Below are 16,662 nucleotides of genomic sequence, written 5' to 3' on the forward strand. Positions count from 1 at the left end.
GTTGGGGCAGCAGTACTGAAGGCACAAAGGGTCACAGTTTGTTGTGGAGGGTGGAGAGCAGTGTTGCCAGATTGAGTTTAGAATTTTACTTGCACAGTGTTGCCAGAACCTGGCAGAACCTGGCAATCAGACCTTGAGACAAGTACCGTGTCTGTGGATCGCAGAGTCTAGGATAGGGTGTAGGGGAGGAGAAGGTCCAATAGCTACTTGGGTGCAAGGGCACAGAGGAATTTGAAGGTGAGGAGGAGGACTTTGTAGGAGATCTAGGACATAACGAGGAGCTAGTGAAAGCTTATAAGTGTGGGAGTGATGTGGTGCCAAGACTGAGTGCAGGTGATACCTCTAGCAGCTGAGTTCTGCACATACTACAGCTTGTTTGCAGCTTCTTCTTTTTTTGGCAGACCAAATAGGATACCATTGTAGTAGTCCAGGAAGGATGTGATGAATGCATGAATGAAGGTTTCAACTGTGGAGTTGGAGAGTGATGGGTGTAGTCTAGAGATGTACTTAAGGTGATAAAAGACAGGTTATGGGATGTGTTTGATCTGTGATTGAAATAAGAGTACAGAGGCCAGAATCCCACCTAGTTTACAGTCCTCTGAGGATGGAGAGATTAAGCAGCCACTAATCGGTGGGCTTGTGACCAGAAGATAGTAAGTCCCTTTGGCTCCTTCCTTGTTTTCAGTCAGTGTTGCCACAGCAGGTCCAAGGTGGAGCTGCATGTTGATTTTTCACAGATTTTATGCTGGATACCCTTCCTAATGCAACTCCATATTATATGGAGAATGGGCAGGGGTTGGGTTTGACCAGGGACCCTTCTGCACTGGAAACAAGCTCACTTAACCACTTGGCCACCACCCCAATAGTAAATCCCTTTGGCTTTTCACTTGTTTCACTCAGGGTCACCACAGCAGATCTGAGGTGGACATGTTGATGTGTGTTGGTTTTACACTGGATGCCCTTCCTGATGCAACCCCACATTGTGTGAAGAATGGGCAGGGATGGCCGTGAACCAGGAACCTTCCACACTGGAAACAAATGCACTGACAACTTGGCCACCACCCCCTTGGGCTTGTTCAAATCCCCGTCAGACCAGAAAAATCAATGAGGACTCTTGGGCTTGGTCCTTAATTCCCATGTTGCTCCCTGTGTGCAGTGGAGGGTCTTGCGTGGCAGCACCCAAACACTGGTGTGTGTGAATGGGTGAATGTGAACCATCACTGTAAAATGCTATATAAATGCAGTCCATTTACCACATTCTGTCTGAATCCAAATGGTCAGAATATTTCTGCAGTGTTGTGATTTATTGTTTTCAGTACATGTACAATCAAGTTTTTAAGTGTAAAGTTTTAATTCAGGCTAGATGTGGAGAAAGTATGTTGACAACATTCCTCCGACAGTTGGCAAAGGTAATGGCATTGGACATTTGTATTCTGTTGGCTGACACTAATTGTCTATATTCATTATATTTTGGAGCCTTTTTGATAACTTTCTAGGCAGCATGAAATGGCAGTGTAACACCATGCTACATGCACAGCAACTACTCAATCACTGGTGGATCTAGAGGAGGGTTGAGCAACTAACCAAATATGTGATAAAATATGGCCAGGGCTTGCATAAACAAAGGCTAATTGATGAGCGCTGAAGACAGCAGAATTAGTTACTGCAGTGTAGGGCCCTGCGTGGGACTATATTCTTTGTCCCGCCCACTCCCGCTGAAATTCTGACCATTCCCGCCTGTACCTGCAGCATGTGTGTTACAGTCCCGCCCGCTCCCGCAATGGGTGTGTCCAGTCCAGCCCACACCAGCCAAACGCTGAGCGCACAATAATAGAGATGCATTGAATTTGTGTATTCTCCCATCTCGCGAGAGAAAATATGTCATTTCGGCTATTAATAAAGAAATTCATGGGATTGTTTGTTTTGTTGAATCCCTGGCCTGTATGTCTTTTGATGCACTGATCAGGAATAGCGTTACTATTTGGTTGCTTTCAGTTTAAAGACAGTTTTATGTGACAGTTCCGGCTCGCTGTGCTCTGCTGTGTCTCTTTCTGTTCGCTCCTGTAATGTCCACTGCTCCTGTTAAATTATTTAAGATGAAAGTAGCGTGTGGACACACATACTTTACACTATTCTCCTTTGTTGACTGAATCATCTTGTTGCTTCTGTTCCCACAGTGTTTATTTTTAGCCACCCGCTCCTACCTGCAGCAAAGTTCTGACCTCCCGCTCCCGTAAGATTTGCATTGGGTCCTGCAGGACATGCACCCCTCTACTGCAGTGCACCGTTCAGCTCATTTGACTGCAGTCACTGTCTTCAGAAGATTTCCAGTGTTTATAATAAGAAAAATTAAATGGTGACTAGAGAGTCAGTATTGAGCTTCTCAGATTGCCTTAGAATGCAGGCAGAAGCCTATGCCCCAGACTTCCCTAGTGGGGCATGTCTTTGGCACACCTAATTAAGTCGAAACATCCTCCATTCCCCTTCACCTGAAGCTATATCCGCAATCATGCATAATCTTTACTTTGTATTTAACACAGCTTTTTACCATCTTTTTACTGTGGTTTAAAATTTAAATATGCTTTCACAGCTATTTCAGATGATTTGTTCACACTTCTAGTTGGTCCCAGTCATGTTGCTTTGGTGATACCAACCTGCATAAAAAGAATCAAAGTTACAACTGCTTTGTGGGTTTCTCCCAGCCAGGTCTTTAGACAAACTCTACAACTTTGCTGACTGTGCTGGTCTGCATCTGATCCTGGGGCTCAACGCTCTGCACAGGAACCCAGACAACTCCTGGAACACCTCGACCACCCTGAGCCTTCTGAAGTATGGCGCTGGAAAGAAGTACAACATCTCCTGGGAGCTGGGCAACGGTTAGTATTGCAACACAACACACACTACTAAAGAATGTGACGGTAGCATACTGTATGAAAGTGTTTTTAGTCTTCTGCCTGGAGGATTTCAATACAAGATAACAAATCAAATCTAAGCTTACGTATCACGTGTTCTGGGAAACTGGAGCTGAAATTTCATGTGTTCTCTTTAAGAAAATCTTTCTCTGTTCCACTCCAACATCAAGCTGTGTAACGTGATGCAACATACAAATGTTGCACTGTGCACATTTTCTCCAGTCACAGCCAATAACTGTCACAAGTGTCTTTGTGGCTTCCCTCATTCATTCGCTTCTTGCATGTTCACTCAGTTTTTGAGAACTGCTTACCTGAGATATATTTACCACAATGTTACCGTACCATACTGCTTGTCTGTCTATGAAGCATATAAGAGGATATATTTCTATGAAAGGACATAAAAGCTGCTCAGGTTGGAGGAAGTTCTAAAGGAAGAGGGAGGTCTTACAAAATACAACAGAACATTTCATAAACCTTCCCCAGTGGTTTGGAAATGAGGAACACTGCTCACTCTGCAAAGCTCCCAATGCAAGCCTCCAGGACATCCTCTCAGGCTGCAAGAACACGCTGTCACAGGGGCGCTACAGACGGCACCATGACCAGGTCCTGAGAAAGATAGCCGAGGTGCTGGAGGGGCGTCGACAGGGCAGCAAAGGACCATCATCACCAGAAGGCCACATCACCTTTGTCTTGAAAGGTGGGGAAGAAGTAACACCAAGCTAAGAGAAACAATAAGGCCTTTCTCCTCTGTCCAGGAGTGGAACATGAGGGTTGACCTTGGCAGGCAGCTCCAGTTCCCTGTTGAGATTACCACCACTTCTCTCCACCCTGACATAGTTGTGTGGTCTACCAAAGTAAAATCTATGCTCCTCATTGAGCTCACGGTACCAACTGAGGAAGGTATTGAGGCTACCTTTGAGCGAAAGAGGGTCAAGTACTCAGAGCTGGCTGCTGATTGCAGAGAGGCTGGTTGGAAGACCACCATCTAACCAGTAGAGGTTGGAAACTGCAGATTTGTGGGACTGTCAACCACACGCCTCCTGAGGGACACAGGAGTGAATGGCGGAAAATTACAGAAGGCAACAAAGGAACTGGCAGAGGAGGCGGAGAAAGGTAGCTTTTGGATGTGGTTGAGGAGGAAGAGCTGGGGGAAGAACACCTAACCAAGAAAACAGCTGCAGAGGGATAACATCTATCAGCTGCAGGGGGTGACAGGGAGACATTCCTGTCACTGCTCCACCACCAGGATTAAAGGAGTAAAACATTGGTGAATGGTGGTTCCTGACTGATGATCCTGCAGCTGATCCATAGGGACCGGGGGAGGTGCAACAAGCAGCAATGGTTACCCCCACCCCCCATCAGTAAGTGTACAGGTGGGGGGTGGGGGTAATTTTTTTAATTTTATACACCATCTGTCTATTTTTGTTCATTTTCATGATGAACATTGGTAGGAGCTGAATAAGCATGACATATTATATAAATGGAAAAAAGTCTGTTTTACTGTTTTGGTCATTTCAAAGTAAGAGGATGCTAAGTAAGAGTGTACTCAACCATACATGGAAATATTAACAAGAGGTCTTGGTGAAATTCTGTTTTACCTTCATGATGGTAAATGTCCACCAGGTGGAGATATTGCTATATTTCAAGAACCTTGGGTACAGGCTGCTGTAGGTCACAACAACAAACCTGTTGCTTATAGCAGTAGATATTATTAGCTCCTAGGATTGTATGTTGTAAATTGTAATAGATAGATAGATAGATAGATCCCAAAGACATATCGTTATCTTTGGCTGCTTTCAGTGATGCCGGTATTTGGTTAGACTCTTTCTCTCCGATTGTTCTGTCTGAGTTATTTTCATTAGTTACTTCCTCCAAACCATCAACATGTCTATTAGACCCCATTCCTACCAGGCTGCTCAAGGAAGCCCTACCATTAATTAATGCTTCGATCTTAAATATGATCAATCTATCTTTATTAGTTGGCTATGTACCACAGGCTTTTAAGGTGGCAGTAATTAAACCATTACTTAAAAAGCCATCACTTGACCCAGCTATCTTAGCTAATTATAGGCCAATCTCCAACCTTCCTTTTCTCTCAAAAATTCTTGAAAGGGTAGTTGTAAAACAGCTAATTGATCATCTGCAGAGGAATGGTCTATTTGAAGAGTTTCAGTCAGGTTTTAGAATTCATCATAGTACAGAAACAGCATTAGTGAAGGTTACAAATGATCTTCTTATGGCCTCAGACAGTGGACTCATCTCTGTGCTTGTTCTGTTAGATCTCAGTGCTGCTTTTGATACTGTTGACCATAAAATATTATTCAGAGATTAGAGCATGCCATAGGTATTAAAGGCACTGCGCTGCGGTGGTTTGAATCATATTTATCTAATAGATTACAATTTGTTCATGTAAATGGGGAATCTTCTTCACAGACTAAGGTTAATTATGGAGTTCCACAAGGTTCTGTGCTAGGACCAATTTTATTCACTTTATACATGCTTCCCTTAGGCAGTATTATTAGACAGCATTGTTTAAATTTTCATTGTTACGCAGATGATACCCAGCTTTATCTATCCATGAAGCCAGAGGACACACACCAATTAGCTAAACTGCAGGATTGTCTTACAGACATAAAGACATGGATGACCTCTAATTTCCTGCTTTTAAACTCAGATAAAAGTGAAGTTATTGTACTTGGCCCCACAAATCTTAGAAACATGGTGTCTAACCATATCCTTACTCTGGATGGCATTACCCTGACCTCTAGTAATACTGTGAGAAATCTTAGAGTCATTTTTGATCAGGATATGTCATTCGATGCGCATATTAAACAAATATGTAGGACTGCTTTTTTGCATTTGCGCAATATCTGTAAAATTAGAAAGGTCTTGTCTCAGAGTGATTCTGAAAAACTAATTCATGCATTTATTTCCTCTAGGCTGGACTATTATAATTCATTATTATCAGGTTGTCCTAAAAGTTCCCTGAAAAGCCTTCAGTTCATTCAAAATGCTGCAGCTAGAGTACTGACAGGGACTAGAAGGAGAGAGCATATCTCACCCATATTGGCCTCTCTTCATTGGCTTCCTGTTAATTCTAGAATAGAATTTAAAATTCTTCTTCTTACTTATAAGGTTTTGAATAATCAGGTCCCATCTTATCTTAGGGACCTCATAGTACCATATCACCCCAATAGAGTGCTTCGCTCTCAGACTGCAGGCTTACTTGTAGTTCCTAGGGTTTGTAAGAGTAGAATGGGAGGCAGAGCCTTCGGCTTTCAGGCTCCTCTCCTGTGGAACCAGCTCCCAATTCGGATCAGGGAGACAGACACCCTCTCTACTTTTAAGATTAGGCTTAAAACTTTCCTTTTTGCTAAAGCTTATAGTTAGGGCTGGATCAGGTAACCCTGAACCATCCCTTAGTTATGCTGCTATAGACTTAGACTGCTGGGGGGTTCCCATGATGCACTGAGTGTTTCTTTCTCTTTTTGCTCTGTATGCACCACTCTGCATTTAATCATTAGTGATTGATCTCTGCTCTCTTCCACAGCATGTCTTTTTCCTGGTTCTCTCCCTCAGCCCCAACCAGTCCCAGCAGAAGACTGCCCCTCCCTGAGCCTGGTTCTGCTGGAGGTTTCTTCCTGTTAAAAGGGAGTTTTTCCTTCCCACTGTCGCCAAGTGCTTGCTCACAGGGGGTCGTTTTGACCGTTGGGATTTTTCCGTAATTATTGTATGGCTTTGCCTTACAATATAAAGCACCTTGGGGCAACTGTTTGTTGTGATTTGGCGCTATATAAATAAAATTGATTTATTTGATTTGATAGATAGATATGATTCCATTCCTACTGGTTTGTTAACACAATAGCATCTATAGTCAATTTAAAGTACCCAATTCACCTAATATGCATGTCTTTTGGATGTGGGATGAAGAGGGAACCCACGCAAACAACACGTAAACCTCTACACATAAAGGCCCCAGGTGGAAAGCAATCCCACAGCCTTCTTGCTGTGAGGCAACAGTGCTACCCACTAAGATGCCATGCTGTCCGTAAGTGCTTCTATAAAATGTATATGCAGTTGTTGCTTATTATTCATTGACTTACAATCAGTAATCTTTCTTTAGGACTTCTGCCATTTGACTCAGGGTCACCACGGGAGGTTTGGAATGGGGATCATGGGAATGGGAATCAGTGGTTTTTCCTAATGCAACTCCAACTGCACAAAGAGAACATGGTATGGTCGGCCTTGAACCGGGGACATTATTTTTAGAATGCAAATGCACAAACTGCGTGCATGTGATTGTGCAATGCACAAACATATCAGTCAGCTTACTGTAACTCATGTTTTAGCCTACTGACATATAGCAGATAAACAGAAGATATTTTTCAGAATGCTTCATATTGACAGACTATTCTTTACAAATGTAGCACAAGTGTGTTAATATTGAAAAAAATTGAAAAATATCTTTAGAATTGAGTGGGTGCTATCAGCGGGCTAAAACAGATGGGTAAGAAGGTACAGGACCATGTGATGTGCCATTCATTAGATTTTCAGGCACATTCTCAGTGTATTTGATGGTGCAAGTGGTTCATGCTCTTATATCCCAAACAGAATATCCCCAGTTCAAGGCCACTCCTGCCCCTTTCCCCTTGTACAGGTGGAATTGTTAGAAAAGCCAAATCGACATGTGGATCCCATACCAAACCTCCCCCAGTGACCCCTGGCAAAATGATAGAACACTGATGAAATCTCATTGAATGTGAATAGACATACAATAAGCAGCAGCTGTGTTACAGTTTTACAGAAGTAACTAATTTTAAAGCAACATTATCATGTTAATTCAACAGAATAAAAGGCTGTTGGATTTACCGAGATAAAATGTAATTTATTTTCTTGTGGATTTCAACAATTTTACAATCTGAAATTTACAGGTTGCTCAGTAAAGGCAAATTGCATTTGCATTTCATTTAATTTAATTTATTTATTTTACTGTTTTAATTTATTTTATTTTTTTAAGTGAATTATTCTGGTAGCCGCAGCTGCCAGTTGTTCCCTCATTAAAATAAGAAAATTATTTTTACGTCTAACACTTCAAGTTAAACTGTTTTATAATGGGCAGAAACTTATTAAAATTTAGTGAACATTAAAGCCTTTCAAATTTCACAAAACTCACAAAATTTAGTTTCTACTGAAATCCAAGTATTATAATGTAATCTTATTTTTTTAAACGTTGCAAAATTACAGCTCATTTTAATGAAGAGAACATAGAAATGAACTTTTGAAATTACCTTTGACCTTGTGTGATGGACATACACAGGGTGTGCACGCTAACATCCATAAGATGCCTTGTAAATCACTTCAGAGGTGTTATCTGGTTTCAAAAACAGCATTTTCAGATTTAGAATTGTTTATGTCTCACTAACGTTTACAAAATATATGAGAAACATATTAGATTTATACAGAAATAAGCTGTTAGAGAGCATTTTCTGGCATATTGGTTTATTTTATTCAAACAAGCAACCAGCTGAAGTCATGCTGCCTTTTTCTAGTCTTATTGGCTGTTACTGTGTGCTTCCCAGCATCCCTTGTGCAAGTCGGGAGAAGCCCCCGTGTGATCTGTGACGTCGCTGTGGTCACTATTGAATGTAGTTCATGGCTGTTTGTTCGCTTGAATTTTTTTTTCCCTTTGGAGAATTAATTATTGATTGTTTCCAGACAGCACAAAATTTTATCATATTGGCATTGTCATATTATGAATCCCTTATTTAAAGGTTAATAAAAAAATTATTGTGGTGCCAGAGAAAAATTATTTTTATGAGTAAAATCTTAAAAATACCCAGCAGCGGCACACCTTTAATGCACCAGCTCAATCCACAAAGCAACTTTGTTCCCATATACCTGTCTGCCACCTACTGAACACTGCCATCTGCTGGACATGTCTGTAATTGTCACAGGGGAAATTTTTATCCTTTCATGCATGATGGAAATTTGGAGCAGGTGTGGTTGAAGTTGCATGTGGTTTGTCCTTTATCCTGTCATTTTCTTTTCCTCCAAGGTAGGTCTGGTGGCCCGCAAGGCCACTGTTGCTTCTTGTCATTGTTGTCGTTATACCATGTACTATATTTCTAACTTCCACATTCAAAATAATGCTGCCTTAAATGTTGTGTGATAAGTGAATTGAATTCACATACACATTAATGTGAAACTGGAGGTCAGCTTCAGGACTCTGTCTTAGAACCAGCACAATCTACAACATGTGCCACTGCTAATTTCCAACTAATGCAGTTGTCTTTTTCATGCCAAGTGTTCATGATGTTTAAATCTGTGTACAAAATGGACATGTTGGTTTTAAAATAAGGCGTGGTCAGGTGCACTACTAAAGCAATGTAAAAGAATGTGCCTGCCACCATAGACCACCAATCACCTGGTCTAAAGTCAAGCACATGTATTTCTTCTGCTGTTTGTATGGCACAATATTCAGTGACTTGCTGACTGGGATGTTTGATATTACACTCAAAGTACACCTGTTTTTTTATTTATTAAGTGCCTTAAATCCTAGAATTTCCTTTGCGCTCAGATTACATGCTGTATACAACCCCTGGCAATAATTATGGACTCACCGGCCTCGGAGGATGTTCATTCAGTTGTTTAATTTTGTAGAAAAAAAGCAGATCACAGACTTGACACAAAACTAAAGTCATTTCAAATGGCAACTTTCTGGCTTTAAGAAACACTATAAGAAATCAAGAAAAAAATTGTGGCAGTCAGTAACGGTTACTTTTTTAGACCAAGCAGAGGGAAAAAAATATGGACTCACTCAATTCTGAGGAATAAATTATGGAATTACCCTGTAAATTTTCATCCCCAAAACTAACACCTGCATCAAATCAGATCTTCTCGTTAGTCTGCATCTAAAAAGGAGTGATCACACCTTGGAGAGCTGTTGCACCAAGTGGACTGACATGAATCATGGCTCCCACACGAGAGATGTCAATTGAAACAAAGGAGAGGATTATCAAACTCTTAAAAGAGGGTAAATCATCACGCAATGTTGCAAAAGATGTTGGTTGTTCACAGTCAGCTGTGTCTAAACTCTGGACCAAATACAAACAACATGGGAAGGTTGTTAAAGGCAAACATACTGGTAGACCAAGGAAGACATTAAAGCGTCAAGACAGAAAAGTTAAAGCAGTATGTCTCAAAAATCGAAAATGCACAACAAAACAAATGAGGAACGAATGGGAGGAAACTGGAGGAAACTGGAGTCAACGTCTGTGACCGAACTGTAAGAAACCGCCTAAAGGAAATGGGATTTACATACAGAAAAGCTAAACGAGAGCCATCATTAACACCTAAACAGAAAAAAACAAGGTCACAGTGGGCTAAGGACAAGCAATCGTGGACTGTGGATGACTGGATGAAAGTCATATTCAGTGATGAATCTCGAATCTGCATTGGGCAAGGTGATGATGCTGGAACTTTTGTTTGGTGCAGTTCCAATGTGATTCATAAAGATGACTGCCTGAAGAGAACATGTAAATTTCCACAGTCATTGATGATATGGGGCTGCATGTCAGGTAAAGGCACTGGGGAGATGGCTTCCATATTTTTTTCCCTCTGCTTGGTCTAAAAAAGTAACCGTTACTGACTGCCACAAAATTTTTTTTCCTGATTTCTTATAGTGTTTCTTAAAGCCAGAAAGTTGCCATTTGAAATGACTTTAGTTTTGTGTCATGTCTGTGATCTGCTTTTTTTCTACAAAATTAAACAACTGAATGAACATCCTCCGAGGCCGGTGATGCCATAATTTTTGCCAGGGGTTGTAAGAGCAAAGGGAAGTTGGACACGCCCCAAACACACTTGGACTACAAGCTATAGAACACGCACCTTAAAGGTTGTCATGATCGGATTCTTGACATCTGAGATCATAAGGTTCCTTTATCAAGGAAATGATTAAAATGGTCACATCTGAGTCTGAAGTCATGACGTGAAGATTATTGTGAAAGTCAAATCAACATTTACCATAGGCCTACAAGGTGACGGTTTGAAACTACATGTAGGGGTACTAAAATACCTTTGCTACACTCACACACCCTGCAATAGATTTTTTTTTAATCTGAAAACATGCAAGAATGATAAATCAAGTTTGCCATTTACACAAACAAATCAGACTAATTTTACATTGTGAAGGAAGCACTTTTTTCATTAGAAATTCAATTTTGAGTGAGACACTATTTCAAGAATGAACTATAGATTTGCATCAAGCCATTTAAGGGTTAAATTGATGGATTATTCAGGGATGAAAGGATTTCCGAGGCCTTATGTCATCCCACACATCAGTAACAGCAGTGCACATGGAGCCCTGTGGGCACTGCTGCACATCATTTCATACTTTCTTTTATTGCATCTGCATTAAAGCTTCCAGTGATATTTTTTTTTACTTCAATCTAAGCCTGTAAGTACCGTACAAAATCCACTGACTGGACCATTTGAAGATGTCAGTGAGGAATTGAACCGTAACAAAAATAATAATCCACATTTATATTCCAAGAAATACAGAGTGCGTTTGTGAAGGCTGACTGAAAAAAAAAATCCTTTTGAAGTCTGTGTTTCATTATAGATCTGAGGACTGTGGCAAACACACTGAACAGACAAAATGAAACTTTTATACAAAGATAACAATGATTTGTATCTCCCATAACGTATAGATTTATGTACTAATGTGGGGAACCATTAATATCTCTGTACTACTGAATGAGGGAAGGTGATATTTTCATTACTGGTGCCTCATATGGAGCAGATTTTAGGTCATGAGTGTTGCTTTGAAAACGGTAGAAATTTGCACATGAATATGCTTGACAGTAGAACAATTACATTCACATTATTGTAACACTATGGTGAGAACATGTTATGGCATCAGTGTTGCTTTAGATTTGCATGAATTTGCACATTAATGACGGCAGCTTAATTTGTGATGTCTGGCTAAATGGCACAAGTATACATAGGAGTGGAAAGTTTATATTTTTATTGTGGTAACCTCATGTGCAGTATGTGTTACATCATTGTCGCTTTTGTTTTTAATTCTGGCTGTGTCTCACAAGTTCTTGGCAACAGGAAGTTATTATTTTCAATATGGACACCTCATGTGGAGTAGACGGTGCAACGGTGTCACTGTAGGAATTTGCATACTAATGAAAGGAGCTTAATGTTTGATATCTGGCTATATCTCACCATCTTTTGGCAATGCAAACTTCCTATTTGCATTATGGATACCTCATGTTGAGTAGGTGGTGCAACATGCGTGTCACCATTACGTTTGCAGGAATTTGCATATTCATGATGGGAGCTTAATGTTTGATCTATGGCTGTATCTCATCAGCTTTTAGCAATGGAATTAGCAATATCACATTCACATCATGGGTATCTCATGTTGAGTAGATGCTGCAATGGGCGTGTAACTGCTATGTTTGCAGGAATTTGCACAGTAAGGATTTGGCCTTAACATTTGAGGTATAGCTAGCTCTCACCAGCTTTTAGCAGTGGACAGAATTCATATTTACACCTGCACAGCAACGCGGTCAGGGCACGGAGTTATACATCAAATGTGAAAAGATTGAATATTTTGCCACCGTCAACTCTATATTTTATGGTCTGAAATCTCACATGATTAATCAGATTTGCAGAACAAATTTGATTAGAATATGCTTTCTACCCTAAATTCATTTTATTAGTAAACAGAGCGGGCTGCGGCTTCAACTTTATCCAACGTCTGGGTCTTTTAGTGAAGCTTAGGGCTAGTGGCTGGCGATCATCTTAGCATTTCTACTGTTCTTTTTGCTTAATGCAGACAAATTATACTGTATTTGTTGTCTTTCTGATGCCTGATTCTGTTTTTTTTTTCTCTCTCTGTTTGAGGTGTGGCTCCATCCAGAGATGGGAGTGGGTGTCTTCTTTTGCAGACCTCCCATCCTGTGCACCAGCTTGGACTCCCAAAATTTCCTGTATATTCGTATTGTCTATTGTGTCACTAGCATGGTCTAAACAGAGGGTCACCCCTCTGAGTCTGGTCTGCTTGAGGTTTCTTCCTAAAAAAAATTAGAGGGAGTTTTTCCTTATCACTGTCGCCTGTGTGCTTGCTCTAGGGGTTGGTAAGGTTAGACTTTGCTTGTGTGAAGTGCTTTGAGGCAACTTTGTTGTGATTTGGCGCTATATAAAAGAAATAAATTTAATTAAATGAACGGTGCAACATGGGTGTCACAGTTGTGGTTGCAGGAATTTGGAGGGAGCTTGATGTTTGAGTTCTGCTGTATCTTACCAACGTTTATTACTGGAAAGTTCAACTTCACATCATGGGTACCTCATGTTGGGTAGATGGTGCATTATTATTCTTGTGCACAATAATGAAGTGAAGCTTGTTTTGTTTTGGTTATATCTCACCAGTGCTTATTAGGAAATATTTACACGAGACGTACCTCATGTGGACTATATGTTACAACACGAGTGATGCTATGATATATCTGATGGTTACCTCATGTGGACTGTATGTTACAACATGAGCTATGATATTTGCCTAAATTTGCATTCTAATATGGGAAGCTTGATTTTTCAGTTCTGGCTATAGCTCATCAGTTTCTTGCAGTGGAACATTTATACAAGTATCATGGCTACTGCATGTAGAGTTATTGCTTTGTATTTTTTTAATGTAACACCTTGAGTATTTGAATGCTTATTATAATATCTTGCCTCAGTCTGTCATATCTAACAAATACTATTTCAGTGTGTTTCCACGGAGAAGCACACATGTTCTATTTCAGTCGTCAGCAACTTGGCAGGACATTGAGCACCCAATGCGATGCTTGTTAATGCCAGTTAAACAGCACCACGTCTGCAGAAGTTTAGTTTCCCTCTTTTTGTGAAAACCATCCCTCTCATTCTTTGTTTCAGTGATTTTACAAGGCCACCCTGTGTGCCTGGATCATTCCTCTGACATTGAGTCCATCTGTCTGTATTACTGCGAACTGCCCAATTATCTCTTTTTCTCTGGGCTGTTGGATACTCTCTAGGAGAGTAAGATCAGACTACAACAACAACAGACAGAATTCTCTTGCATCTCCGCACTGTTGCTTGTATAAACTCTATCTCTCTGGCTCAGTGTACTGTATCTCTTCTTCCCAGAGCCCAATGCTTACCGCAGCATGGTGGGTCGTACAGTCAACAGCACACAGCTGGCTCAGGACTACACCAAGCTACGAACCCTCCTGCAATCAGTGCGCTACTATCACCGAGCGCAACTCTACGGTCCAAATGCAGGACGTCCCCGGAAGAACGCCATTGTGCTGCTCGATGGGTGAGTCAGCATGTACCATAAAACACTGATCGGGTCTCATTCCATTCCTTGTTCGGTTATCCTGCTGGAATAAGAGGAAGGTACTGGAAAGTGTGTTCCAGGTGTTTGTGACTTTTACAGAGCTTTACTGGTTAAAACACACACACACACACTGAGGCACACTTTGCAGAAGTATTCTGTGTTTATGGATTTCCACTCTGCAGGTTTCGGGATCTCAGCTCCAGTTATACTGCGTCAGCCTAAATAAAGTGTCACCTGATTGATAACGTGGCGGCTCAATGTCCCACCTGCCGAATTCCGCCTCCTCTCCTGTAGAAGCTCCACCAACTGTTCTCACGGGTCTCTCACACAATATCTGTCTAAATTATGTTCATATGGCGAATTCTGCAGCACAGTTTTTATATGCAGTATTTCCTTAGCAAAGAGCTCTGTCATACCCATCGTACTCAGCAGGGTCAGGGTATAAGTACATCTGTCTGTCCATCATGTACGAAGAAAAAAAGGTTACACTAATATTTAAGGAATTGTCCCTTTTAATATTTTACTATTGAAGTCATGAAAAGAATTTTGATTCACTCCACTATAAAAGCATTCAAACAAAGTTTATATAATATTATTGACAAGAGGATCAAATTCACCTTTTCTGGAAAAAAATTAAAATTTTGAACAACGCAGGTATAAAGTGCGACACACTTGCAGAAGTCACTTTGAGAGTCAAAGGGCACTACTTTTATCTGACACAATGTTTTATTATTTTTATTTTCTTCAATCTGTTATATATGTTTTTTTTAAATAGCCAACACGTAGCTTTAATCCTGAAATGGTGAAGGGAATAATGTCTAGTATGAAACTATAAATTTATTAAGCATATATTACCTGATGTGAGGCTTAATTTGTACCTCAAATATCAGCAATAAAAGGGAAATTTTCTTAAAGTCACTGTCAGTTACATGCAAAAACTAACTATTAAAAAAACCAACACAAATACACGCTGAAAGCCCCAACTGTACACCACATATAAAGCTCCGTTTACACAATGAATTCAGATGAAGGTTTTCAAACATTTCTATGTGTACAACATCTACTGTATGTGTTGTTACTTTTGATCTTTTAAATGTGCAACACATCTGATGCTCAATTAAAAAACACCACATAACTTTAATATTTACTCCATGTCTTATCAGCACCACGGACAGCGAACTTTTCAAACCAATTAGCATGTGCGTGCATTTGCTGTTACAAGCCGCTTTTAGATCCCAGTGTAAACAAACAAATAAATAAATAAAAGACTGTAGAAACTCATAAAAACACTCTGAACTTTGAAGAGTGATTGTTTCCGGTAAATGAGGCCCAGATTTCTATCACATGCAAGCGCAAAAATAACCAAATAAATAAGTTAAAAAAAAGTTTTTGGTCAGTTCACACAGTAATGTGAACGTAGCTATTGCTGGGCACCACAACTGAAATTAACACATACGAAATGCTGATATACTTCTTGTAAAATTTAAGTATAGAAAGAGTCCTGACCAATAAATCTGAGCAGTAAATAACACGTCTGAACTGAGCAGAAGCTGTAATCAACTCTCGCTTAATCTGTCACAGGTGATTTAAGGTCCTTTTTAAGTGCAGGTAACAAGCAGATTATGAGCGGTGGAAGAACAACGTATACCTTTTGAGTTTAATGAACACTGTAAAACAAACAGAAAACAGGATCCATTTTAAACAAACCAGCCCGTAAAGTTAAACTGCTGTGTGCAAAGTACATCGTTTTCAAGCCCCTTTCATACACAAGTGTGCACGCACGCACACACACACAAGCACACGCACGCTTCTCCTCTCATTTAATGTCTCAATATATCTTGGCTTGAAACTGGCTCCAGCTCCTCTCTGCGAGACAGTTTGACAGGTAGTTGGATAAGAGGAGAATAATTTGATACGGGTTTCCCTCCACCGTGTAGCGGAGTTACTCACATCAATGAAACCGCAAGGGACTGCTGTTTATCTTGTGTAGTACTGACAGTTCATATTTAGCCCTGAATTAAACAGCGTACGCGTTTGTGTGTGCACACTTGTGCAAGGACGCGCAGTTTATCGCCTAAGCGGATTGAACCGAGAAGGCTTTTAGAGGCAGGATGGAGAAGACGGGTGGCGAGAAGAGAAGAGGTCCGTAGGTCATGGGTGTCGCATTTAACGACAGAGTGATTCCTGTGTGTTTGACACTCTTACGAGGGGGGTGGTTCTTTCATTTGGCAGACTCCGCTGCTCTCGGGAACTTTAGATGGAGTAGACACTGGGCTGCTCCACAGACTAAACATGCCAGAGCGAGCAAAAGTTGTGTTTCTGTGATATGATATTTAGAGACGCGGATCTGACGAGCAATTTACCCCCAAATAAGGAGTGATT

General features: G+C 40.6%; 1 protein-coding gene across 1 annotated transcript in view; it reads left to right on the forward strand.

Moving 5' to 3' along the window:
• The window catches only part of hpse2 (heparanase 2), a 174,616-nt gene that overhangs the window by 103,043 nt on the left and 54,911 nt on the right, over window positions 1–16,662 (forward strand). Inside the window, exons 4-5 of the mRNA XM_034185268.1 lie at window positions 2,703–2,876; window positions 14,088–14,259. Coding sequence (XP_034041159.1) covers window positions 2,703–2,876; window positions 14,088–14,259 — 346 coding nt within the window. The remainder of the gene's footprint in view (window positions 1–2,702; window positions 2,877–14,087; window positions 14,260–16,662) is intronic.

The sequence above is a fragment of the Thalassophryne amazonica genome, chromosome 13 (assembly GCF_902500255.1).
Source record: "Thalassophryne amazonica chromosome 13, fThaAma1.1, whole genome shotgun sequence".
Taxonomy (NCBI): domain Eukaryota; kingdom Metazoa; phylum Chordata; class Actinopteri; order Batrachoidiformes; family Batrachoididae; genus Thalassophryne; species Thalassophryne amazonica.